The sequence below is a fragment of the Hyperoodon ampullatus genome (assembly GCF_949752795.1).
Source record: "Hyperoodon ampullatus genome assembly, chromosome: X".
NCBI classification, from domain to species: domain Eukaryota; kingdom Metazoa; phylum Chordata; class Mammalia; order Artiodactyla; family Ziphiidae; genus Hyperoodon; species Hyperoodon ampullatus.
In genome coordinates, this window is record NC_136913.1 from 4,691,107 (window position 1) to 4,718,653 (window position 27,547).

The 27,547-nt window shown below is 48.0% G+C and overlaps 1 protein-coding gene across 2 annotated transcripts in view; it reads right to left on the reverse strand.

Moving 5' to 3' along the window:
- PUDP (pseudouridine 5'-phosphatase) overlaps window positions 1–2,629 on the reverse strand; it is a gene marked incomplete at its 5' end in the record, with an annotated part of 69,209 nt that extends 66,580 nt beyond the window's left edge. Inside the window, one exon of one of the 2 annotated variants that reach the window (XM_079728341.1) lies at window positions 2,545–2,629. In XM_079728341.1, the coding sequence (XP_079584467.1) occupies window positions 2,545–2,614 (70 nt within the window). The remainder of the gene's footprint in view (window positions 1–2,544) is intronic. The other variant, XM_079728340.1, reaches the window with a different exon arrangement.
- Window positions 2,630–27,547: the final 24,918 nt, after the last annotated feature.

The window sequence follows — 27,547 nt, forward strand, 5'->3', positions numbered from 1 at the left end:
AGCTTCCCCACGCAACTCTTTATTTTCAATTGCACTTCCCTGAGAATACAGGGGTTGGGGCTACATTAACAAACAGAACTTCCTAGGGAAATGGATTCACAATTCTGAAAAGCAGGCCCACCTAAAAACACCTCACAATAAACTGAGGATACATTGTTATGCAAACAACAGACAACTGAAGTCAGGTGCTTCAGAATTAGAACAGGTATAATCAAGTAGATTAAATGAGGTAAAGGAGCACATTCTGGAAAGTGGTGTTTTATACCAGACATTTTGTTAAAAAAAAAAAAAAAAGAATAAGCAAAGGTGCCTTTCTGATAAAGTTCTGCAAAGCCTTACCGCCTCAAAGAGTCAGGGCGAAATGAGGTAAAGGGCAGAGAACGAAGCGGGAAAGAAGAGCCAGCTCTTATCTTCCCAAAGGCCACTAATTCTCGTTTCTCTGACCAGTTCAGAGGATTGGGTAACAGTGCCAGACCAATGCTTGATAAACTTTAAACTTGCCTGAACTAGCCAAGAGGAGACCCTGGTTGATAACTACCCCTGCAGGCACCACCACATAAGTCACATTCATGGCTCCGGGGAACAGGTATGTGTGCACCTTGAGTGGGGATGAAGCATCGAGCTCATTGAGAAGTCTAACAAATTGAATTTGAATGGGACACCTCAGTCTGTATTAAAATTCATAAGACTCGGGGCCTCCCTGGTGGCGCAGTGGTTGAGAGTCCGCCTGCCGATGCAGGGGATACGGGTTCGTGCCCCGGTCTGGGAGGATCCCATATGCCGCGGAGCGGCTGGGCCCGTGAGCCATGGCCGCTGAGCCTGCGCGTCTGGAGCCTGTGCTCCGCAACGGGAGAGGCCACAACAGTGGGAGGCCCGCATACCGCAAAAAAAAAAAAAAAAAAAAAAAAAAAAAAAAAAAATTCATAAGACTCGCAAAACATGTTCTCTGGACTTTTCATTACAGGATAAGGAATTTATCTGACAATTTAACTTGACCACCTGAGCAGGAAAACTCACGTCTACAAACACTGCTTACGAATCCCAGATGCTTTTTGAAATTGAGTCATTTCAGATTTAGTAGCTGCATACACTGTTCTACCCAATTAGTTACCTCTATGGGAATTTATTTTCCCCCTTAGGAATTCATTCGTTTATATCTCTGGGTCCATAAAAAGAAGACTGTTTTTTGTGTACCTTTAAAAAATCAGTGCCATTACTACTGAACCAGTGAGCCAAATGATCATGGGGGTAAGGTCACACTCCCTCTGTAAAATGCGCACGATATCACTTATATTTAGAATCAGATCGATCTGGAGTCATTTCTCATCTCTGTTCCTTATTAGCTGTGTGACCTTGGGCAAGTAACTTTCCCTCTCTGAGTGGTGCCGATTTTGTTTTTAATTAGTCAGTGCAAACATCTCCTCCCACCTTGCAGGATTTTATGAGAGGCAGCACTGATGTATGCACACCTCCACCAGGTTAGTAGCCTCCGTAAAGCATGCAGACATTTTTCAAGTCCTATGAAGCCCTCCGGAGACAATGAGGTCAGAACGCGTTTCCTAACCCCGTAACACCGCGTACTGTCATGAAACATACGCCCAAGCTGTAGGGTAGAGCTCACAGCAGTTCTCTGTTGAGTTAGTTATAAATGCAGCGTTTTCTACGAATGCTACTTGAATTCGCCTCGGTGGGTAAGTTCATGCCTATCACCATCGACTACGGGGCTGTTCGGCGCACACAGGATTGTTAACCGCTCAAAGCCACAGCACGGGTGTGCACCTCAAACTCTCCGGCACTTGGGTGAAAATGTAGATTCTGATTGGGCAGCTGTGGGGTGGGGACCCGGGCTCTGCACTGCAAAACTGCTGCTCCCCGGTGATGTCCCTGCTGGGAGTCACTCGGACCAGCCAGACCGCTGAGCACGGCTCCTCCGCCGCCTCCGCGCTACAGATACTTGGGTCTGGAGCAGTCGCGGTGGCGTGGAGCGGTCCTGTGCACTGCGAGAGGTTCCGCCGCATCCCAGCCGCTACCCTCTGGACGCCAGTAAACTCCCACCCTCCAGCTAGGCCACCCCAAACGCCTCCAGACGTCGGCAGAGGCCCCCAAATCGGCGGGTGGAGGACCCTGCCCTGTAGGATGCTACGAGCAAGGTGCGTGCACCTCGGAGCAAGCCGGCAGGGATCCTGGAGGCCGGGGTGCAGACGGGGAAATGGAGGCCCGGCTGCGCGCGCAGCGCCCGCGGCCCCCGAGGCCCGACGCCAACCTCCCGCCCGCGCGGTGGTCCCCGAGCACCGCGCCCTCACGCACCGCCCCCCACGCACTCCGTCCCCACGCGCCGCGCGGCCGCCGGAAGTAAGTGCCCCGGGCGCCGTCGACGCCTCAGCCACGAGCGCGGCCGGCCTGACGTGGGCCCTGCACCCCCGCCGCCCGCCAACCCGGGGGCCCCGCACACCGTCCCGCCGCGGCCCCCTCCCCTGAGAGCCTGTGCCTCCCGCCCGCGCCCTCCCCGGACAGCCCTCGCGGAGGCGGCCGCAGGCTACCCACCCAGAAGGAGGCCGTCCAGGTCAAAAAGCAGGTGGGTGACGGGACGCAGCGGGGGCAAGGGCGCCGCCATTGTGCCGCCGTCTCGGCCGAGTGGGGGGTTGGGGGTGGGGAAGAGGGGCGCGCACGCGCGCTCCGGGCCTCCCCGCGCGCCCCGAGCCGTGCTGCGCACGCGCCGCCCCCGGCCTCCTCGCGCACGCGCCCCGGGACGCTCTCGCGCACGCGCGCTCCGTGAAGCCCCGTGCGCCCCGAGCCGCTCTGCGCGCGCGCGCCTCAAGCGTCCTCGCGCGGTTCCTCAAAAATCGCGCGCCCTGCGCCTCCGCGGCTCGCCGGCGTCTAGCCTCCTTCCGAGGGTCCTGGAATGCGCGCCCGGAGCCGCTCCCGCGCACGCGCGCTGTGGGCCGCGCCGGCATGTCCTGCGCACGCGCGCCGAGAACAGTCACCCCAGCCGTCGCCGCGGGGCTAAGAAGCGGCACGCGCGGGCGCGACAAGTTTGCCCGCATCCACCACTCGCCCCGCCCGCTCACTTCACACCCGTAAACGGGCTGGGATGCTGAGTCAAGGGGCGGAGCAGAGCCCAGTTCCTAATCTGGGTGCCAATGCCTGGCTCGAATTTGGAAAAGGCATGAGGAAGGAGGGAGGGCGTGGAGGGACGACGGCGCATGGGGTTGACGGAAGGAGTGCATAGATGCTCAGGTTGGCATCCTTGAGAGCCACCAAGTAAATGGGTAGCCAGGTGGCCTTAGTTACGGGGACCCCGGTGGCTTCGTCCCAGCCCGGAGCGCCCGTCCTTGGACGCCTGGCAGGTTTCCGTGTCAGTTTTGCCCGCCCGGCTTCCTGCGTGCCTCGTAGAGCGCATGCGCAGTGGCGCGCGGGTCCGCATCCTTTCTGCCTGTATGCCCCGAGCGTCCCTGGCTGGTCGGAGCAGCACCCCCCCCGCCGAAGTTTGATAGGAAAGGGCCGAAATAATAAGACGTTTTAAAATGCCTGGCCGTTTTTCCTTTATGTCTCATCTGTCTTTGATTGCTCTGAGGTTTCTTTTTTCCCCCCAAACTTTCTGAAGGCAACCTGAAAAGCATTCTTTTTTTCGACCAGTCTCAGGAATACTTTCCCCCACCCCGTTTCTATTGTGTTAGTTGGCATTGCATATGCATGTTTAAGCATAAAGATAGGATCTTTCAAGAAGCAGAAATAAGAAAGTTTCAGAGACTTTAAAATCTGAGCGTTCAAGAAGCAGAAATAAGAAAGTTTCAGAGACTTTAAAATCTGAGCGTTCAAGAAGCAGAAATAAGAAAGTTTAAGAGACTTTAAAATCTGAGCGTTGTGTTTCTGGTGAAGTGCGTAAACTACACTTGGAGGCACCTCAGTTCAGCAAATGTATCAACAATAAGCAGTAAACCTCTGTGCCTTTGTTTCCTCGTGTGTAAAACAGGGGTGTTAAATGACGCAAGGCAGGTCAAGCTGTTGGAACTGGCAAATAGTATATGCTCAATTCATGTATGTCTTTTTAGAGCTGTCGCTGTTAGACACATTCCCTGTTTTTACTCCAATCATGATTTCCCATTGAGGACCCTGGACCTCAGAGAAGGCAGTTCATCAACCAGTTAGTGGAGGGGCTGTGACCCAAGTGTGCTAGGCTCCTGTATCGAAGCACCACAGACCGGGTAGTCTCAACAACAGGAAGGTATTGCCTCAAGTCCAAGATCAGGGGGTCAGCAGGGTTAACGCTTTTTGAGAAAAGGATTGGTTCCAGGCCTCTCTGCTTCGCTTGTACACAGCGGCCTTATTCCTCTATCTCATCATATTGTGTTTTCTCTATGCATCTATTTCTGTGTCTAAATCTCCCCTTTTTATAAGGACATGAGTCATATAGGATTGCCACCCAGACCCATGACTACATTCTAAGTTCATTACATATGTCAAGACCCTGTCTTCAAGTAAGGGCACACTCTGAGGTACTATGGGTTAGGACTCCTACACTATTTTTTTTTTTTGAGGGGGACACCATTCAACCTGCAGAAGATTTATTCCACAAATATCGGGCGCATACTGTGTGTCCACGCTCACCTGCTGGAACCTTTAGAATTCTTGCTCTCAGTTTCTTTCCATTCTTGGAAACAAATGGACACACAAAGGAGAGAGTTCTTTGTCTCTCCCATGGTAACAATGTTGCATCTGTTCATTGCTTAGATAAAAGGAGCATTTTTATTTATTTATTTCATGCAGTTTTTTTTCTGACAAATTGATTAAGATATAATTCACATACCATACAAATCAGCCGTGTAAAAGTGTACATTTTAATGACTTTTAATACAGTCACAGAGGTGTGCATGCTTCCCCATAATATGTCAATGCTACTCTCTCACTTCATCCCAGCTTCCGCTCCCACTGCCCCACGCTCTCAAGTCTGCTTTCTACGTCTGTGTCTTTATTCCTGCCCTGCCACTAGATTCATCAGTACCGCTTTTTTAAATCGCATATATATGCATATATATGCATTGGGATACAATATTTGTTCTTCTCTTTCTGACTTACTTCACTCTGTATGACAGACTCTAGGTCCATCCACGTCTCTACAAATAACTCAATTTCGTTTCTTTTTATGGCTGAGTAATATTCCATTGTATACATGTGCCACATCTTCTTCTTTTTTGTTTTTTTTCACATCTTCTTTATCCGTTCATCTGTCGATGGACACTTAGGTTGCTTTCGTGTCCTGGCTATTGTAACTAGTGCTGCAATGAACATTGGGGTGCATGTGACTTTTTGAGTTACCGTTTTCTCAGGGTATATGCCCAGGAGTGGGATTGCTGGATCGTATGGTAACTCTGAGACTGTCCTCAATTCTTTTCATTCTTTTTTCTTTATTCGCCTCCCTGGCAGTTATTTCCACCATTTTATCTTCCAGCTCTCTTATCTGTTCTTCTGCCTCAGTTATTCTGCTATTGATTCCTTCTAGAGTATTTTTAATTTCAGTTTTTTGTTGTTCATCACTGTTTGTCTGCTCTTTAGTTCTTCTAGATCCTTGTTAAAAGTTTCTTGTATTTTTTCCATTCTGTTTCCGAGATTTGGGATCATCTTTACGATCATTATTCCGAATTCTTTTTCAGGCAGGTTGCTTATTTTGTCTTCATTTATTTGGTCTTGTAGGTTTTGACCTTACTCCTTCGCCTGTAACATATTCTTTTGTAGTTTCGTTTTTGTTTTTTGGGTTTTTTTGATGTGTGGGGCTGTATTCCTGTCTTACTGGTTGTTTGGTCTGAGGCGTCCAGCACTGGAGTTTGCAGCCAGTTGGCTAGAGCCGGGTCGTGGTGCCAAGATGAGGACATCCAGGAGACCTCGCTCTGATTGATATTCCCTGGGGTCTACAGTTCTTTATTAGTCCAGTGGTTTTGACTTGGAGCTCCCACCACAGGAGCTCAGGCCCAACCTTCATCCTGGGAACCAAGATCCCGCAAGCTGCACAGTGTCACACACACACAAAAAAAGAGTAAAAAGAAAAGAGCAGTACAATAACAAAGAATAAAATACAAAATAAAATTAGAAAGATAAAAAATATATTAGGAAAAATCAAAATATAATTGAAACATTTGCAACAGTATAAAACAAAACCTCAACAGAAAAAAGAAAAAAAAACGGGGGGGGTGTGTGGGGGGACAAGCCAAAAGGAACAGAACAATAACAAAGTATAAAGAATAAAATAAAATTATAAAAATAAAAGATTTTGGACTTCTCTGGTGGTGCAGTGGTTAAGAATCCGCCTGCCAATGCAGGGGACACGGGTTCAAGCCCTGGTCCGGGAAGATCCCACATGCCGCGGAGCACGTAAGCCCGTGTGTGACAACTGCTGAGCCTGCGCTCTAGAGCCCGTGAGCCACAACTACTGAGCCCATGTGCCACAACGACTGAAGCCTACGCACCTAGAACCTATGCTCCGCAACAAGAGAAGGCGCAGCAATGAGAAGCCCGTGCACTGCAACGAAGAGTTAGCCCCCACTCACCACAACTAGAGAAAGCCCGCACACAGCAACGAAGACCCAGCGCAGCCAAAACAAAATTAATTAATTAATTAATTAAAAAAAATTTTTTTAAAGAAAAGATTTATTAGAAAAATAAAGATATAAATGAATCAACAACAATGAATCAACAAAGTGAAACAGAACCCCAATCTAAAAGAGGAAAAAAGCAAAAAAAAAAAAACCCAAAAGCCTTGGCTATGGGGGCGGAGTTGAGGCGGGGGTGGAACTTAGGCAGGGGTGGGGTTCAGGGTGGGGCGGGGCCTCTGCTCAGGACCTGCGTGGAAGGGGAGAGGCAGCCCGTGGAAAGGACGGCCTCTGGAGTGGAGTGGGTCGGGCCCTGGGTGGGTGTGTGTGGGTGGGGTTTAGGTCCAGCACGTTGGAGGGGGTCTCGGAGGGGGGTGTCTCGGAGTGTAGAGGTGGGGCCCTGGGTGGGCTGTAGGGGCGGGGCTTGGGCTCTGAGTGGCAGGAGGGAGGCTCCCAGGGCAGAGCATTAGACCCAGTAACCCACAGGCTTCCCGGTGCCTAAGTGGACAGGGACAGTGCTGGCTGCGTTCCCTTCCGTTCCTCCGCGCCCCCCCCCAGGGTCTCCCCCATCCCCGCTGGACCTCTAAGCACAGGCGGGTCCCGCTGGGTGTAGGAACTCCTCCCCTCCCCCAGCCGCCCCTCGGGGGGTGCCGGTCCCTGAGCTCCGGACTTTACCTGTGCTCCCCTTTCGCTCCCTCCCTCTCCCTCAGGACCCTCGTGGCTGGAGGGGGCCTCGGTGGGCAGATGATCAGGCCCGGGATCTCAGCAGGTTCCTGGGGGCCCAAGTGGGCAGGGGAAACCCGGCCACGCTCCCTTCTCATCCTCTCCTCCCAGTGGTTCCCCAATTTCCCCCTTCGGGCGAGGGGTCCCTTTCCCTCCCCCAGCCGCCCCTCAGGGCGCCAGTCCCCTCCCACCTTCACTTCTCTTCCCCCCCTCCCTGCTCCTCACCCCCCCATGTCCTACCCGGTCGCTGGGGGTTCCTGCCGTCCCCTTGGGTGTCCGTGGTCCCCCACCGGTACCTGGTAGGTGCCCTAGTTGCGCGGAGACGCGAATTCTGCGTCCTCCTAGTCCAGTCCGCCATCGTGACTCCGCCCCCCAAAAGGAATATTTTTAAAAGGGGAAAAAAAAAAAACCCCTCCAACGCCAGAGTGAAGGATTGGAAATAGCAGGGATAATGCAGGAGATCTCCATGTTAGGAAAAGTTGGCTCCTTAGAAGGAGCTTAGGGAGTTGCCTGGGTTTTGAAGCTTCCTAAAGATTTGCTGCAAAAATAAGCAAAGACATAGATACAGGTGATGAAGGCATCAGACGTCCTGGTACAGAGATCCTTGGAGAGCGTCCCCCTTGACCTGGTGCCGTGGCTGCAACACTGGGCATGTCTGGGTGGACAATCCAGTTTGTTCACTTCCAGGAACCAAGGTGCTGGCAGTGGGTTCCCCCTTCACAGCAGCTAAGCTGACAAAATCTCATGGCAGTTGTGGAAGAGATGCATTGGGGAACTTCTCCCACAAGGCGTGAAAACATGGCTCAGATAATATTTTTTGTGGTATTATTTTCCACACTTCAGAAACACCTCTTGTACACAATGGAAGATGCCTTTCTCTTCAAAACAACAACAACAACAACAAGAAAACTGAGTAATGCTTCTTTGTCACAAGGTAGATCGGAAAAAAATGAAAATGTGTTCTATTAAAGTCGTTTCTACACAGGTCACTAGGTCCTGTTTAGCTTTTCATAATTCTCCTAACAGTCAGAGATGGATACACACAGAACTTCTATGAAGAGGGAGGATGGCTTTCTTTCCATGAATTACATTTTATTTTTGCAAAATTGTCTTTTCCCTGTGGCACGATAGCTTACTTTTCCTGACAACTTTAAAGTGCAACACAGACAATCCAGGAAACTGTAATACGATGGTGTCGAAAGCTCATGTCTGATGGCACAGATAAAAAGACAATCCTTTCCCACACAATGTATAAACTTACACATGCCATTTATTGTAAAAGAAAACACATATATACATATACGTATATATGCCACTCTCTGTACAGTCCAAACTTATTTCAGCTTCCTTATTTTGCTGTCTTGGTTCTTCCGACTATGTGTTTGCTTTGTGTGCTGTATTTGGAAAGCTGCTTAGAGCCCAAGTTATCTTTGGAAGCAGTCCCAGGCCTGCAGTTTGCTCTCAACAGCCCTGATTTCCTTCCCTAGCTCCGTCTACCCTGGTCCTAGGATGTGTGAAATTCACAGCTGATGCCTGTCCTGCAGGTTACACTTGGAAAGCCCCACAGCACCTGAGCTGAGTCTCAAAGGGCTGTGTTGATTCAGGACCCGAGGAACATTTGGGGCTGCTGGTGGCAGGACCAGTGGGGCTTTGCGGTGAGCTTGGAGATGCCAGGACGCCTTCTCCAGTTGCAAGGGTTCCATGCTCAACTTTCCTTGACCTGGAGCACTCACATAGGAGCAGCTTGAAATTTTAAGGTACAGGGGTTGGAGGAAAGACATCAAAGTACTGGTGTCTTGAGTGAAACTTTGACACTCTTTATATATCCATACAATGGCATATCTGTTATATATATATATAATATATATTTTAGATATATATATATTTACTTGTATTCCTTATGTATGGATGGATATAAATATACATAAAGTATATCCATCCCTACATAAGGTATATGCATATATAAAGTGTAAATATACATAAACATATATATTCTTTCTATTTAATAAGATCAAACTCTAAACAGCACACAATAATAAAAACTCAAGCCCTCATGACCTCTTAGGTAAGTGTTAAGGGTAGTTGTCTGTCAGTTTCAGAGACTTGTCAATTCCTTGTTGTTGGTGAGAGACACTTAACTGAGAAATTGTGGTAGTCAGCATGGGCTGCTCTAACAAGGTATGGACCGGGCTGCTTCAACAACAGACATTTAGTTCTCACTGTTCTGGAAGCTGGAAGTCCGAGATCAGGGTACCGGCAGACTTCAGTTCCTGAGGAAAGACTGCTTCTGGGTTCTTGGATGACTGCCTTCTCTCTGTGTCCTCAGATGGGATAGGAAGGTGGGGGTGGACGTCTGGTGCCTGTTCTTATAAGTAGGTTATTCTTACTGTGGGGGCTCCACCGCCAGGACCTCATCTGAACCTAATTACTTCCCTGTGAGTTATAAGAAATACATATTTGGTCTTTGTTCCGTTTCAGGCAGCTCCTAAAACCTTTGGAATTTCCTAAGTGAGGAAAGAGTTCAAGATGTCTTTTGTTATGTGAATCAGGTGACTTTTGCAAAGCCCCTAATTGTGAGGACCTGTTGCCTGGGGAACCAGTTGTCAGATTAGAGGGTTGGAAGGTTCCGTTTCCTTTTTTTTTTTTTTTTTAAAGTAATTAATTTATTTATGGCTGTGTTGGGTCTTCGTTTCTGTGCGAGGGCTTTCTTCTAGTTGCGGCGAGCGGGGGCCACTCTTCGTCGTGGTGCACGGGCCTCTCACTGTCACGGCCTCTCTTGTTGCGGAGCACAGGCTCCAGACGCGCAGCCTCAGTAGTTGTGGCTCACGGGCGCAGGTGCTCCGCGGCATGTGGGATCTTCCCAGACCAGGGCTCGAACCCGTGTCCCCTGCATTGGCAGGCAGATTCTCAACCACTGCGCCACCAGGGAAGCCCCGAAGGTTCAGTTTCTGATTAGAGGGTTGGAAGGTTCAGATTCACCCCCAACTCCGAGGAGGGGAGAGGGACTGGAGGTTGAATCAATCATACATGGCCAATGATATAATCAATATGCCCAGGTAATGAAGCCTCCATCAAAACCCCGGGTTTGGAGCTTCTGGCTGGGTGAACCCGTGGAGGTGCTGGGAGGGTTATGCCCTAAAGAGGGCGTGGAAGCTCCGTCCCGCCTCCCCATACCTGCCCTGTGCATCTCTCCCAACTGGCTGTTCCGGAGTCATGTCCTTTCATAAGAAAGCAGTAAACAGTAAAGTAAGCTGTTTCCCTGAGTTCTGAGAGCCACTGCAGCAAGTTAATCAAACCTGAGGAGCGGGTTGTAGGAACCTCTGATCTAAAACTGGTTGGTCATGGGCTTCCCTGGTGGCGCAGTGGTTGAGCGTCCACCTGCCGATGCAGGGGATACGGGTTCATGCCCCAGTCCGGGAAGATCCCACATGCCGCGGAGCGGCTGGGCCCCTGAGCCATGGCCGCTGAGCCTGTGCGTCCAGAGCCTGTGCTCCACAACGGGAGAGGCCACAACAGTGAGAGGCCCACGTACCACAAAAAAAAAAACAAAAAAAAAACTGGTTGGTCACATGCACAGGTGACAACCTGGACTTTTGGTGGATGTCTTAAGGCATGTAGGCAGGGGGAGGTGTTCAGTGGAGGGGGGCGACTCTGTGGGACGGAGCCCTTACCCTGTGGGATCTGAAGCTATCTCCGGGTAGATAGGTCAGAGTTGAGCTGAACTGTAGGACACCCCACTGTTGCTGGAGAATTGCTTCCTGGGGTCGGAAAACTCTGGAATTGGAATTGATATCAGAAGTAAACTCCCATGGCCCTAATGTATAGCACAGGGAACTATATTCAATATCCTCTGGTAAACCATAATGGAAAAGAATATGAAAAAGAATGTATATATGTATAACTGAGTCACTTTGCTGTACAGCAGAAATTAACACAGCATTGTCAATCAACTATACTTCAATTAAAAATAAATTTGAAAAAAAAAAAAGAAGTAAACTCCCAAAGATCTCACCTCCACATACCGTCTCATTGGGGATTAGGGCTTCAAGCTATGAATTTTAGGGGGACACAAACATTCCGTCCATCATAGAATATTATCTTTTATTTTGTTCTTTAAAAAACTGATAACCCAGGTCTTTTACTTACTTCTATCCTACGTCGAGTGACCAGGCTGTCCTGGCGTGCCTACAACTTTACCACTTTAGCACCGAAAGCCCTGCATCGCAGGAACCTTTCAGCCACAGGCTCACGGGGACCCTTTGCCGGCCTTCCTCAGCTGCCACCCGTGGTGAGGTGCAGTTAGAATATGATCGAGCCCAGGGCCTCAATAAGGTAGAGAAAGGGTGACAGGCATGAGCCCGCCTCTCCTGGCATTTAAAGCAAGGCGAGTTTGTGGTTGGGCTGGTGACTGAAGCAGACATTCCTGTTAACAGCCATGTGGACGTGCCTGTGAGGACCAGAAATGCAGGCCATCCTGCAGACCTCTGGCCTCAGGGTCCACGTGGGCTGACGTTCTCTCCCAGACATGGCACCACAGGTGGCCTGTAGGGCAAAACAGCAGGGTCACCAAGGAGAGTTTGCAGGTGACCACACAGCCTTAGCACAGAGGAAGGGAGGCAAAGAGGTAAGTGTTGAACTGAGGTTTTAGAACCTACAGAAGCCACTCACCCACGTACCTTTAGTTCAGGGTTTTCCCCCTTGGCGTTATATATATTGGGGGCAGGAAGGTCGTTATGGGCTGAATTGTGTCCCCCCAAATTCAGTGCTGAAGCCCGAGCCAGACACCAGGACCTCAGAATGGGACTGTATTTGGAGATCTTTAAAGAGGGGATGAAGGTACAATGAGGTCACTAGGGTGGGTCCTGATAGGACTGGTGTCCTTGTAAGAAGAGGAGATCAGGACACAGACACACACAGAGGGACGACCACGTGAGGACACAGGGAGGAGACGGCCGTCTCCACGCCCAGGAGAGAGGCCTCAGGAGGAAGCAGTTCTGCAGACACCTAGATCTTGGACTTCCAGCCTCCAGGACAGGGAGGGAATAAATGTCTGTTGCTTAAGCCATCCAGCCTGTGGTACTTTGTTACGGAAGCCCTAGCAAAATAATGCAATAATTTTCATTGGTGGGGGGGGTGTGTTTCTGTGCATTGTAGTATATTTAGCAGCCTCCCTTGACTCTACCCACAAGATGCCAGTAGCAAGCACCTCCTGTCTGTCTGTCTTATCTATCTATCCATTCTTCTGTCTATGCATCCATCTATCCATCCATCCATCTCTCCATTCCTCTGTCTGTCCATCTATCTTTATTTCTATCTGTCTGTACATACACTTATGCACACATATATATGGACTCATGTATATGGAATCCCAGTAGCCTAATGAATCAGGAAAGCAGGGTCATAGCTCAGAGGTTCTGCCCTGTATATGCAGTCACCTTCCCCATGTCCCTTGACTCCAAGAATTCATGACCCAATTCAAGAGCTCTCTATCCTGGATTCAAGAAGGGTTTAAAAAAAAAAAAAAAAAAAATACTCCCTGTACAGCTAAAACATTTCACCGATTCATTTTGACAGCATCTTCCTGACCACAGCATGCTCATTGCTACTTAGAAAATGTGTCCTTTCTCGCTTTTAGGACACAGTTAAGTGTCCTGCCAATGAACACTTTCCTTATAGACACCAGATAAGTAAGCCGACAGTCACTTGCCACGGTCTCTCAGCTCCTCGAGGAGCTAGGGTCTGCCTGTCTGGTGGCCAGTCTGCTGTAGCCGCCATCCATAACCTGCCTCTGCCCCGTCCTTGTTTTCACGTCTGTGAGGTGCGCGTCCCATCCAGCGGAGATAGGTGGTAGGTTGGGCTCGGGCCTGGTGCTCTCTGCGGCCGTGTGTGGACAGGTACCTGCAGTCTGTGTTCTGCTCCAGCCACGGGGGGCTCACGAGCCTTGCCCGCACCCTCCAGCCCGAGGACATAGGCTTCTGCATCACATTCAGGGTCAGGATGGACCCAAGGGGGCACCTTGCCTGACGATGCTGGGAAACCAAAAGCTCTGGCTTCCATATGTAGCTGGCAGGGGAGTGGGGACCAGGGGATGTGGTCCCCTCCTCCCACCTGTTTCCCCCAAGCCCTGGGAACTCCAGAAGGGAGGCCTGACGTGGATGGCTGCATTTGCCTCTTGTGGCATTTTCCTCCAGGATGCTGTTAGTATTTTGCGGTAAGGTCATTAGTCTTGACCTCCTCTGAGGTCAGAGTACCACCTGGAGGACCTGCCTTCAAGACAGGAGCCCTGTTTCGTGCTCACAGTGGTAGACGGCAAAAGTGGTCCACACACCCACGGCATCGGCACCATCCGGGACCTTGCCAAAGATGCGGACCCCCAGGTGCCACCCGGGCCTCCTAAATCAGTGTCTGCATCTCACCCAGGTCCCCAAGAGGTCTAGGCCACTGACGCTCCCCTCCTGGGGCATGAAGGACTCTTTGTGGTGGTGTGCAGGCATGTGAGGACCTCGACGTGTGAGGATTTTATGTAGAAAACAGGAAATCAGTTAAGCCTTACTAGCATTTATTGTGTGTGTGGATCCTGGCCAGTGATCTCCATGGGGGATGGTCGTGTGTCCCTGTGGGTCCTCCAGCTGTCTAGTGAGGAGAGTGTGGAAAGACATCCATGCCCCAGATCGATTTATTTGATTTCAGCATAATGCAATGTGCATATTAGCGTGAAGCATATTTACAGCTTTTTAAACATTTTTATTGAAGCATAGTTGACTTAGAATATTATATAAGTACAGCTTTTATTATTTAACTTTTAAACCAACCCTCAGGAAATGGACAGAGGTCTTAAAGTCCTACAAAAGGAGTAAAATGCAGGTTTAGGTTCTTAAGAAGAAAAGGGAACTTCTGGCTTGAACTTTGTAGCATTCACTGATGAGGGAAAACATGTTTGCTAACACACATAGCGTTCACACCTCAGTGGATAGCACTGTGCAGAATCACATGTATGGACCGAGGCTGAACGGTCAGTCGTGGGGGCAGTGAGGCGCATGTTTGACCCGTACGCTGTTTCAGAATTCCCTCTGGCCCTCAGACCCTGTGACCACAGACGCCTGAGGGAGGGGCCTGAGGCTCCCCCCTACCTCCCCCTCGGGAGCACTGCTCACCACTAGGACTCACGAGGCCTACTGAGTTCTCTTTCCCTCCCTCTTTCCTTCCTCCTGTTGCAGGAAGGGGACCCTTCCAGGGTCTGAGAGTGAGCTCTTGTCTAACGTTCAGAAATGAATCGTCCGAGGAGACACACATGCTGACAAACCAAGAGACTTTATTGGGACGGGGCGCCCGGCTGGAGAGCAGGAGGATGAGGGGACCCAGGAGAACTCCTCTGCCACGTGGCTCGTGGTCTCGGGTTTTATGGTGATGGGGTTAGTTTCCGGGTTGTCTCTGGCCGATCGTCTTGCTTGTGCCCACATTTGGTCTCCTTCAGGGTGCTGCCTGGTGGCACGCGCATCATATTCTTTTTCCATTATAGTTTATCCAGAATATTGACTATAGTTCCTTGTGCTATACAGTGGGACCTTGTTGTCTATCCATCCTATACATAATAGTCAGCATTTCTGAGCTTTAGAAGGTGGCACTGGCTTGCTGGAGAATAGCTGAGCCCATCCTGAGCTGCAGAGCTGCAGAGCTGAACCTGTACATCCAGAATGCATGCACTTGATCCCGTGCAGAGACAATAGAAGATGATTACAGATAGTAATAGGCCAGCTGCACAGTGGATCCTGAGGTTCCAGGCCCCGTCCAGGTAAAGAGATGACCCTCCCACGAACGCCATATTGCTCTGGTCCCAGTTGCCAGATTTGCGTTGAGATGCGGGTTCCTCTAGTTAATGCCCTAAGGACCAAGCCTTGGTCTTTACAATCCATCTCGGAGAATGAGTCACTGCTTGCTAGTCTTTGACTGACTGCATCATGCCTTAGTCCTAGGGTGGAATTTTCCACCAACCCTCTCTCAACTGCGCTCTCCTCTGCAGAGTCCAAAGTGAGGAGATGTGCCCAGTTTTATCTTGAGGGTTCCTTTGGTGGTCACCATGGTGAGAAGGATGTCAAACATCACCTAGGTTCCACCTTGAACAGTTTCATTACTACGCCTCTACGAGGCTTAATGAAACAAAACCCCTGCTTCTCCTGACCTCAGAGCACAAGTGGGTTACATAGTTCTATCAAGTGCAATCTTTTCACTTCCATTCTCTAGAGTTAGGCCAAAAGGAGCCTTTATTTATGTTCTAGCCACTGTGTCCTGGTCCATTATCTTGTGAATAACCTGGCCTGGAACGCAGCAGAAGAGAGAGCCATTGCTCCAGGCTGGTTGTGTACTTTTCCGAGGTTGCACGGCTAGCTTGGAACCTGACTCCAAGTCCTCTTTCCACTTGCTAAGATAAATCCTTCTGGGGGATTTTTTTTTTTTTACATCTTTATTGGAATATAATTGCTTTACAATGGTGTTAGTTTCTGCTGTATAACAAAGTGAATCAGCTATATGTGTACATATATCCCCATATCTCCTCCCTCTTGCGTCTCCCTCCCACCCTCCCTATCCCACCCCTCTAGGTGGTCACAAAGCACTGAGCTGATCTCCCTGTGCTATGTGGCTGCTTCCCACTAGCTATCTATTTTACATTTGGTAGTGTATATATGTCCACGCCACTCTCTCACTTCGTCCCAGCTTACCCTTTACCCTGACCCCATGTCCTGAAGTCCACTATCTACGTCTGCGTCTTTATTCCTGTCCTGCCCCTAGGTTCTTCAGAACCATTTTTTTTTTTAGATTCCATATATATGTGTTAGCATACGGTATTTATTTTTCTCTTTCTGACTTACTTCACTCTGTATGACAGACTCTAGGTCTATCCACCTCACTACAAATAACTCAATTTCATTCCTTTTTATGGCTGAGTAATATTCCATTGTATACATGTGCCACATCGTCTTTATCCATTCATCTGTTGATGGGCACTTAGGTTGCTTCCATGTCCTGGCTATTGTAAATAGAGCTGCAGTGAACATTGTGGTACATGGTTCTTTTTGAATTATGGTTTTTCTCAGGGTATCTGCCCAGTAGTGGGATTGCTGGGTCGTATGGTAGTTCTATTTTTAGTTTTTTAAGGAACCTCTATACTGTTCTCCATAGTGGCTGTATCAATTTACATTCCCACCAACAGAACAAGAGGGTTCCTTTTTCTCCACACCCTCTTCTGCATTTATTTGTAGATTTTTTGATGATGGCCATTCTGACTGGTGTGAGATGATATCTCATTGTAGTTTTGATTTGCATTTCTCTAATGATTAGTGATGTTGAACATTCTTTCCTGTGTTTGTTGGCCACCTGTATATCTTCTTTGGAGAAATGTCTATTTAGGTCTTCTGCCCATTTTTGGATTGGGTTGTTTTTTTTTCCTTTTTTGCAATACACGGGCCTCTCACTGTTGTGGCCTCTCCCGTTGTGGACCACAGGCTCCGGACGCGCAGGCTCAGCAGCCATGGCTCACGGGCCCAGCCGCTCCGCGGCATGTGGGAACCTCCCTGACCGGGGCACAAACCCGTGTCCCCTGCATCGGCAGGCGGACTCCCAACCACTGTACCACCAGGGAAGTCCGGGTTGTTTGTTTTTTTGTTATTGAGCTGTATGAGCTGCTTGTATATTTTGGAGATTAACCCTTTGTCAGTTGCTTCATTTGCAAATATTTTCTCCTATGCTGAGAGTTGTCTTTTCATCTTGTTTATGGTTTCCTTTGCGGGGCAAAAGCGTTTAAGTTTCATTACATCCCATTTGTTTATTTTTGTTTCTATTTGCATTTCTCTACGAGGTGGGTCCAAAAGGATCTTGCTGTGATGTATGTCATAGAGGGTTCTGCCTATGTTTTCCTCTAAGAGTTTCATAGTATCTGGCCTTACGTTTAAGTCTTTAATCCATTTTGAGTTTATTTTTGTGTATGGTGTTAGGGAGTGTTCTAATTTCATTCTTTTACATGTAGCTGTCCCGTTTTCCCAGCACCACTTATTGAAGAGGCTGTCTTTTCTCCCTTGTATATTCTTGCCTCCTTTATCAAAAATAAGGTGACCATATGTGCATGGGTTTATCTCTGGGCTATCTACCCTGTTCCATTGATCTATATTTCTGTTTCTGTGCCAGTACCATACTCTCTTGATTACTATAGCTTTGTAGTATAGTCTGAAGTTAGGGAATCTGATTCCTCCAGCTCTGTTTCTCTTTCTCAAGATTGCTTTGGCTATTCGGGGCCTTTTGTGTTTCCATACAAATTGTGAAATTTTTTGTTCTAGTTCTGGGAAAAATGCCAGTGGTAGTTTTGATAGCGGTTGCATTGAATCTGCAGATTGCTTTGGGTAGTATAGTCATTTTCACAGTGTTGATTCTTCCAGTTCAAGAACATGGTATATCTCTCCATCTGTTTGTATCATGTTTATTTTCTTTCATCAGTGTCTTATAGTTTTCTGCATACAGGTCTTTTGCCTCCTTAGGTAGGTTTATTCCTAGGTATTTTATTCTTTTTGTTGCAGTGGTAAATGGGAGTGTTTCCTTCTGTTTCAGATTTTTCATCATTATTGTATACGAATGCAAGACAGTTCTGTGCATTAATTTTGTATCCTGCTACTTTACCAGATTCATTGATTAGCTCTTGTAGTTTTCTGGTAGCATCTTTAGGATTCTCTATGTATAGTATGTCATCTGCAAACAGTGGCAGTTTTACTTCTTCTTTTCTGATTTGGATTCCTTTTACTTCTTTTTCTTCTCTGCTGTGGCTAAAACTTCCAAAACTATGTTGAATAATAGTGATGAGAGTGGGCTACCTTGTCTTGTTCCTGATCTTAGTGGAAATGGTTTCAGTTTTTCACCATTGAGAATGATATTGGCTGTGGGTTTGTCATATATGGCCTTTATTATGTTGTTAGTTCCCTCTATGCCTACTTTCTGGAAAGTTTTTATCATAAATGGGTGTTGACTTTTGTCAAAAGCTTTTTCTGCATCTATTGAGATGATCATATGGTTTTTATTCTTCAATTTGTTAATATGGTGTATCACATTGATTGTTTTGCGTATATTGAAGAATCCTTGCATCTCTGGGATAAATCCCACTTGATCATGGTGTATGATCCTTTTAATGTGCTGTTGGATTCTGTTTGCTAGTATTTTGTTGAGGATTTTTGAAACTATATTCATCAGTGATATTGGCCTGCAGTTTTCTTTTTCTGTGACATCTTTGTCTGGTTTTGGTTTCAGGGTGATGGTGGCCTTGCAGAATGGGTTTGGGAGTGTTCCTTCCTCTGCTATATTTTGGAAGAGTCTGAGAAGGATAGGTGTTAGCTCTTCTCTAAATGTTGGACAGAATTCGCCTGTGAAGCCATCTGGTCCTGGGCTTTTGTTTGTTGGAAGATTTTTTTTTTTTTTTTTTTTTTTGCGGTACGCGGGCCTCTCACTGTTGTGGCCTTTCCCGTTGCCGAGCACAGGTTCCGGACGCACAGGCTCAGCGGCCATGGCTCACGGGCCCAGCCGCTCCGCAACGTGGGATCTTCCCGCACCGGGGCACGAACCCGTGTCCCCTGCATCGGCAGGCAGACTCTCAACCACTGCGCCACCAGGGAAGCCCTGTTGGAAGATTTTTAATCACAGTTTCAATTTCGGTGCTTGTGATTGGTCTGTTTATATTTTCTGTTTCTTCCTGGTTCAGTTTTGGAAGGTTGTGCTTTTCTAAGAATTTGTCCATTTCTTCCAGGTTGTCCATTTTATTGGCACATAATTGCTTGTAGTAATCTCTCATGATCTTTTGTATTTCTGCAGTGTCAGTTGTTACTTCTCCTTCTTCATTTCTAATTTTATTGATTTGAGTCTTCTCCCTTTTATTCTTGATGAGTCTGGCTAATGGTTTATGAATTTTGTTTATTTTCTCATAGAACCAGCTTTTAGTTTTATTGATCTTTGCTACTGTTTCCTTCGTTTCTTTTTTATTTATTTCTGATCTGATCTTTATGATTTCTTTCCTTCTACTAACTTTGGGGTTTTTTTTGTTGTTCTTCTTCTTCTTTCTCTAATTGCTTTAGGTGTAAGGTTAGGTTGTTTATTTGAGATATTTCCCAGGGGAATATTTATTGTAGCAGGGTAATGTGTCAGCTGAGGGGCAAATACATGAGGTCCTGGAGGAATCTTCAAAGTAGGCAGCATGGAACCCTGTGGGCTCTGTGATCCAGCAGCAAGGGCATAAAAGAAGAAGTGGAGGGGGCTTGGGAAGAGGTTTCTTTGGCATTAGCTCTGTGCCCCTCCCTGTGGAGGGGTGGGCTTCTTGCTTCACCCCAGCCCTGTGAGGCGTCCGTGAGACCCCTTAGAGAGGGTGAGACCTCATTCTGCATCTCTGGTGCCCCAAGGGCCCGACTCCTGCCTAAATTTCCAGGGAGGGGGCTGTGCTAGTAGAGGCTGGGCTTCCCTAGGCTCTCAGAGATGCACGGCCAGCTGACCTCGGTGGCCCATGGGGACCAGCAGGGAGGGAGTCTTGCCGCCGTTTGGACTTCTGCTCCTGGGGGGTGGGGGGGACTCCAGCTGAGAAGGAGCCGCAGCCACACCCTCCCTCTATCCCCGACTCCCCCAGTCTCAGGACTTGTCGATGGGGAGGAATCCAGCTGGGACAGGTCCCATGAACTCGTAGGAATGCACTTCAGAGGGAAGGTCAGCCCTTCCAGTGGCCTGAAGCCATCTCTGCACAGTACCAGCCGCAGGGGAATGATCAGCCCCTTTGACCTTATCTTTCCCTCTACATTCCTTGCTGGGAGGGACAGTAGAGCAGCCAGAGGTGCAGTGAGTGATCCATGAAGACACCAGAAGCTCTTTTCCTAATCCTCTCCCTTCCCAGACCACCAAAACCACGCCTGCACTCGTGACTTACCCTGGAATGAAGCCTGCAGCTTTAGAGTTGCACTAGGCGTTGAGTTTTGGGCTTTGAAGCATTCAGTGACCAGAAGCATCCCCGGACGTGCTGGAATTTTGACCCCTGATACTGTGAACCATCTCTCCAACGAGTAAGTTTTATGGAGACATCCCACCCCACCCCTCTAAGAACAGATGTCACCTTGTTGTTGTTTTTTTGTGTGGTATGCGTGCCTCTCACTGTTGTGGCCTCTCCCGTCGTGGAGCACAGGCTCCAGACGCGCAGGCCCAGCGGCCATGGCTCACGGGCCCAGCCGCTCCGCGGCATGTGGGATCCTCCCGGACCGGGGCACGAACCCGTGTCCCCTGCATTGGCAGGCGGACTCTCAACCACTGCGCCACCAGGGAAGCCCTAGATGTCACCTTTTTTTTTTTTTTTTTAATAATAACAATCTTTATTATTATTATTTAAAAAATTTTTTTATTATTATTATTTTTTTGCGGTATGCGGGCCTCTCACTGTTGTGGTCTCTCCCGTTGCGGAGCACAGGCTCTGGACGCGCAGGCTCAGCGGCCATGACTCACGGGCCCAGCCGCTCCACGGCACGTGGGATCCTCCTGGACTGGGGCACGAACCCATGTCCCCTGCATCGGCAGGCGGACTCCCAACCACTGCGCCACCAGGAAAGCCCCTAGATGTCACCTTTTGATGATGTCAGAGTCATGCTTATTCAGGTTAAAATCGTTTTTCAGGTTTCACCATACTATCACCCTGGGTTTCCATGAAGAACGGGAAATATGTCAGCAGCCGCTACATTATGTATTAATTATGTGAGTGCCTGCCAAGAGCCAGAGGCACACAAAATAATTAAAACCAAGTAAGGTTTTATTTATAGACATGGGAAACAAAGGTGGAGATTTAGTCTTTCCTTTTTTTTTTTTTTTTTTTTTTACCTAAACAAAACGAAATAATGATGGATGGGAGGAGACAGGCCAGAAGAGAAATGCTGACAGTTATCTTTCCCAGGGTACACGTGTCCCCCAGACGTGTGGGCTGAGGCATCCGGGCGCACTTCCTCTGTGCTGCTTTCCGCCCACCAGGCTCAGGGCTGCCCGGCCGACTTCCTCATCCTGGGTGTTGACCAGCAATGCCTTCCTCGGGGCTGTGTGTGCCGCGTGCCGGTGGAGCGAGACACGTGTTAGTCAGGGATGCAGGGCTGCTGTGCTGCGGGCCGTGCACAGGGTGTCCGGCACGCAGCCCCGGCTGCGCATGACCTCACCCGCACCCCGGTGCCTCCCAGTGGGGGAGCAGTTGTCCCCACGTGTGACGCCCACCTCCCCACTGCTTTCCAGCACCCTCAGCTTCTCCGCCCACACGTGTGCACCTGCCACACCTGCCTGCTGTGCACAGTGGCGTGGACACTCCCGTGCACACACGAGATGCTCTGAGTACATGTCCGCTTTTTTTCCCCCTCCCACTTCAAGGTGCCAGCAGGAAAAGAAAGATCACGGTGCAGTATTCAGAAATGATAGACGTGTCCGTTTGATTACTGCCAAGGTGTGACTGATCATCTGAGGAAGCCCAGCTCCCCTCTGATTCATAGATGAGGCACTAGGGGCCTCAGGGGGGACTGCGTGAAGAAACGCAGGCGTCAAGTAACTTTTTTATGAGAGCTTCACCAGTTATCCGGTGATGACTTTACAGCCGGTGATCTAAGTCCATATAGCTTCCCCGGGCTGTCCAATGACTGTTCAAAGCCCTTGAGCTCTTGGCTGGGGTGCTGTTCAGTGCAGTCAGTGGAAAAGCTGTGTGAGGTCCCTGCGGTCAAGGCACCTTCTCTGTGTGCCAGAGAATAGCTCTGTATGAAAGCCTCACGAGTTGGTGAGTTGGATTCTTTTTTTTTTTTTTTTTTTTGCTTCTGGGAATAGTTACTTTGTCTACAGGTCCCTGTTTTGTTCTTTTTCTGGAATAGTTAAATAATACATGGGATAAGAGTTAGTTACATAAGTTGAAGGGCTAAGTGTTAGCTGTGGGCAGGTGGAGGTTTGAATTATCTGGCGTGGGACTAATGAAAGTATATGTTTTATCTGGAGTGTTACCTGTAAAAAAAAAATCTGTAAAGCCACCTGCAACAGTTTATCTGATATGTATTCATTTGTTTGTTTGCTCTGGAACAAGGAGGTCTTCTGGGAGAGGAAAGAAATTGCCTCATAGTCTTTATTTGTTTCTTTCTGGATGAAATTCATACTTTGAAAACACCTGCGGGTAAAAACAAGAAACCCAAGAGGAAGTGAGTAAAGAGGTGCACTTTGTGCTGTAGCTTGACTCAGAAGAGAAATTGGGTCCATTAACCCTAGCTCTCAAAGTATTACAACCACTGCTTCTGAGTTGGATACAAGGAATATGAATAAGAAGTGTTTGCCATCAAATGTATTCCATGAAAGACAAATGTCATTCTCAGCTTAGTACTTGCTGCTTTTCCGAAACATAATTTTGAGGAGTTAATAGCAGTTCCAATTTTTTTTAACCTTTTTTCCATGTCACATCTTTCTTTTCTTTCCTTTTTTTTCATACTTAGGAATTTGGTATTTATTTTTTGGCTGCGTTGGGTCTTTGTTGCTGCGTGCGGGCTTTCTCTAGTTGTGGCGAGTGGGGGCTACTTTTCCTTGCAGTGCGCAGGCTTCTCATTGCGGTGGCTTCTCTTGTTGCGGAGCACCGGCTCTAGGCACGCGGGCTTAAGTAGTTGTGGCACGTGGGCTCAGTAGTTGTGGCTCGTGGGCTCAGTAGTTGTGGCTCACGGGCTCTAGAGTGCAGGCTCAGTAGTTGTGGAGCACGGGCTTAGTTGCTTCGCGGCCTGTGGGATCTTCCCGGACCAGGGCTTGAACCCGTGTTCCCTGCATTGGCAGGCAGATTCTTAACCACTGCGCCACCCGGGGAAGTCCCACACATCTTTATTTTCTGTTCTAAATATACCAGTTCAAAGTCTGACATGAGCCACTTGAATCTGTGTCCTGAAAAATGACAACCAGATTTCCTACCTACTTGAGAGGCGGGTACGCCGACCACTGAGTGTGTCCTCAGGACCATGGCTTCCACCACTCCTTGTGGCTGCACTGGCTGTGTTTTCGGATGTGCTGTTTATTATTCCAGTGTTTGGCTACGTAGACAGGGTTTGGCTTCTGTATAAAGGAGCCGGGTTAAACAGGGAATGAGTCTGTGGTTCAGAAATCAACCTGTCCATTCTGCAAATGTACGTCAATTACAGAAAAATCAGCATCTGGGACAGTGTGTCCTTTGCAATGCATGCCATACATAATCTACCTGTTATGAACCAGCCAAATATATTTTTCCGCCCCAGAGATAGATGCTAAGAAATGCATGTAACCCCCCCGTTCAGCCTCAGCCTCCACATTTCCCTTGTGAATGAATGATCGGAAAGAATTAAGATGTCTAGGTCTTGCTTAGTTTACTTCTTATCCAGGTATCAACAGATTTCCTGTCTACATCAGTTTTGTCTTCTGTGCTCACCCTTGCAGATGGAATTAGAGGGCTGATAGAAACAATTGCCATCCAAGATGATGTTACTAAAAATGGTGAAACTATTTCGTTGAAAGATTACTCCGCGACGTGGTTATTTGCCGTAGGGCACTCTGTGTGTTCAGTAAACCCATGGCAATACCTGACAGATTATTCCTATGAATTGGTGTCTCCAGGGTCATTCATATTTCCCAACTGAGATATTGCCCCATATTCATTTATAATGAGATTTTAATATAACAACTGGTGCCATCAGGATTCAGAACTGTAAAAGCTTTCACTGCATGGGGAAAAAAAAAAGATATAAAATCTCCCTCTATTTGTATTTAAAAGCTAAACAGTAAATGTCAGGCATCCCTTAAAAGGCTGGATGAAACAGGCATTAAACGTTTGTGGGTAAAAATCCTAAGCGGTGTTCTCCAGACCAGTCACCACCTCTGTTGTTTTCTTTGCTTCTTGTTTTCTGATTAAAATCCCCGCTTTGTTTGGATATTAACCTTGTAAAACTTGATCAGTCAGTCAGTGAACTCCTACCTAGGACCCCTGGGATCCAGGTAAAAAAAGGTGTAGCAGGGCTTCCCTGGTGGCGCAGTGGTTGAGAGTCCGCCTGCCGATGCAGGGGACACGGGTTCGTGCCCCGGTCCGGGAAGATCCCACATGCCGTGGAGCGGCTGGGCCCGTGAGCCGTGGCTGCTGAGCCTGCGCGTCCGGAGCCTGTGCTCCACAACGGGAGAGGCCACAACAGTGAGAGGCCCGCGTACTGCAAAGGAAAAAAAAGAAGTGTAGCAGTGATGAAACACAAGCGTAGTCTCACCTCCAAGGCTGTCCGAGATGGAAAACAAAACTTGGGAAATGCTGCAAGTGCCAATGTCAGGGATCATTAAATGCCTATCATGAGCATCAAGTGCAGGGAAAGACACACTGCTGGGCTCAGCTAGGGCCGCCGGCTTGACTGTCAACTCTGGTAGAAAGCCTGCAGGTGAGACTGAATGGGTCCTGTGTCCAGTGTTCCTCTTTAGTGGTTCCAGGATCGGGGGGTTGTCTTGTCTACAGATAGATGTAGAGTTGGGATGGAGAGGTCTCCTTTACAGTTAATTTGTCTACCCCAGGGTTTCTCAGCTGCAGCACTGGAAGACGCTTTGCTGTAGGGCCTGACCTGTGTGTGGAGGATATTTAGGATCCACCTGCTAGATGGCAGTATCAACCCCCCTCCCAAATGTGACGACCAAACTTGTCTCTGGGTGTTGCCCCATGTCCCTTCAGCTGCAGATGACAACCGCTGACCTACAATAAGCATTTAAAAGGCACAAGGCAGTATTCACAATAGCCAAGACATGCAAGCAACCCAAGTGCCCATCAACAGACGGTTGTATAAAGAAGATGTGGTACATATATGCAATGGAGTATTACTCAGCCATGAAAAAGAATAAAATATTGCCATTTGCAGCCACATGGATGGACCTAGAGTGTCTTATGCTTAGTGAAATAAGTCAGACAGAGAAAGACAAAGACTCTATGATATCACATGTATGTGGAATCTCAAAAATAATACAAATGAATGCACATGCAAAACACAAACCGACACAGAAAACAAGGTTAAGGTTACTAAAGGGGAGAGGGACGGGGGAGGGACAAACTGGGGGTATGGGATTAACAGATACAGACTACTCTATATAAAATAGGTAAGCAACAAGGATTTACTGTACAGCACAGGGAATTACAGCCATTCTCTTGTAATAACCTGTAATGGAATATAATTTGCAAAAACCCTGAATCACGAAGCTTTGCACCTGAAATTAACACAACATTGTAAATCAACTATACTTCATAAAATAATAGAATAAAATGCATCAGGCAGAGCTTTGCGGTGGAGCAGGTTTCCTCGGCCTGGGCACTACAGTGCTGACTTTTGGGGCCACATCATTCTTTGACATGGGAGTGTCCTGTGCACCGTAGGGGGTTTAGAACACCTCCGCCCTGGTCCAAACATTGCCGAAGGCTTCCTGGGGAGGCAGGGCATCCTCAGCTTAGCACCTCTGAACTGGAGTCAGGAAGGAGCCCCTGGAGGCCTGACGGAAGCAGGAAGAGGGCCCCTGTGTCCTCTCTGCAGCTCTTCCCCCAGGTCTCCTGGCAGCTCTTCACTCCTGCTGGAGGACGCCCCAGCTTGTCTGAACTAAGTCACTGGGCCAGGGTTTCTTGGGTCCCTACCTGCCACCTCTGTCACAGAGGAGGAGACTGGGGGGTTATGTGAGTTCACGGGATTGGCCAAGATACACTTCAGCGTAGGAGGGCTTTGCCAGGGCCTGACTCCTTCAGTTGCTTCTCTACAAAGCCCTGCCTTCCGATCCACAGCCCTTTGTCTGTAACCAGAAAGAAAAGAAAAAGATTGGAAGCCCAGTGTCTGGCAGCAACAGTTGTTTTGAACCAGGGAATGTAAAACTGATGTAACGTTGAATAGTCTTTCTTTAGCCGACAGAGTGCAAATATTCATCGTGTTTATCGCTGCGGAACCATTATGTGTGATTGCAGGTTGCTTTCTAAAACTTTGCTCAAGGTATATGGATTACATGATATATTTGGAGATATAGTATGTGTGTGTGTGTGTGTGTATATACGAAGGTAATGGTGCATATATACATATATAGATATCTATATATATGAAGGTAATGGTGAACATATACACATATAGATGTATTATATCTATATACGTGAAGGTAATGGTGAACATATACACATATAGATGTATTATATCTATATACATGAAGGTAATGGTGAACATATACACGTATAGATGTATTATACCTATATATATGAAGGTAATGGTGAATATATACATATATATTCCAGTTTTATTGAACGACAAATTTATAGATATTCCAGTCTTACTCAGATATCATTGACCTTAACATTGTATACCTTTCAGATGTACAACACAATGACTTGCTATACCATGTGTATTGTCAAATGATCACCACCATAATTTTAGTGAACATCCATCACCTCACATGGTTACAATTTTTGGTTGTTTCAGTTGCTAAATGGTGTGTGTGACAGAATGAATGCTTTCAGTGTAGAAAACTAGTGTGTCTGTTATGAATGCCAAAAGCCATCCTGAAGGCAGCTCAGCGTTGGAGGGGGTCTTTGAATCCTTTTAATGAATTAGTTTTGATTTTTTTTAAAGCCATTACTTTCTAAAATCCAAAGAATTCTGAGCTCTGAAACACAACTAGCCACACTTGTTTGTGTTTTTTTGAGACCGAGGACTTGGGGTTGTAATTGCCAGCAGGGTAGGGTTCATTTTTAGCACGTGGTGACTTTGAACAGCAGATGGTGTTTGCACTATGTGGGTTTTGTTTTTCCATTTACTGTATCATCATATGCTCTCTTATACCCTCAGAAGCAGCTTCCGCTGCTTAAAACCTCATGACCCTTCTGCACTGTCCAAGCTTTGCAATAATGTGAAAACACTCAGAAACCTAAATGCAGCCAGAAGACTTGGGCAGAAGGACTGTGCCTTGTGGACCCTGTGCTCAGAGCTGCTGTGCCCCGTGTGCTCAGGGGGCAGCTTCTCCCCAGCCTGTGCACCTGAAAGGCAAAGAACCCCTAACTCAGATGGACCGTGTGGGTTATGAGGGCCCGGCCTGGTGTTCTGTGGCCCTGGAAGTACTAAACTGAAAGGCACGTATTGAATTTGAAAAGGCCAGCTATGTGATTCCGTTAAAAAAAAAAAAGTACCAAGTCCATTTTGGGTTAATTAAGAAGAAGGGAAAATTGTCATTTG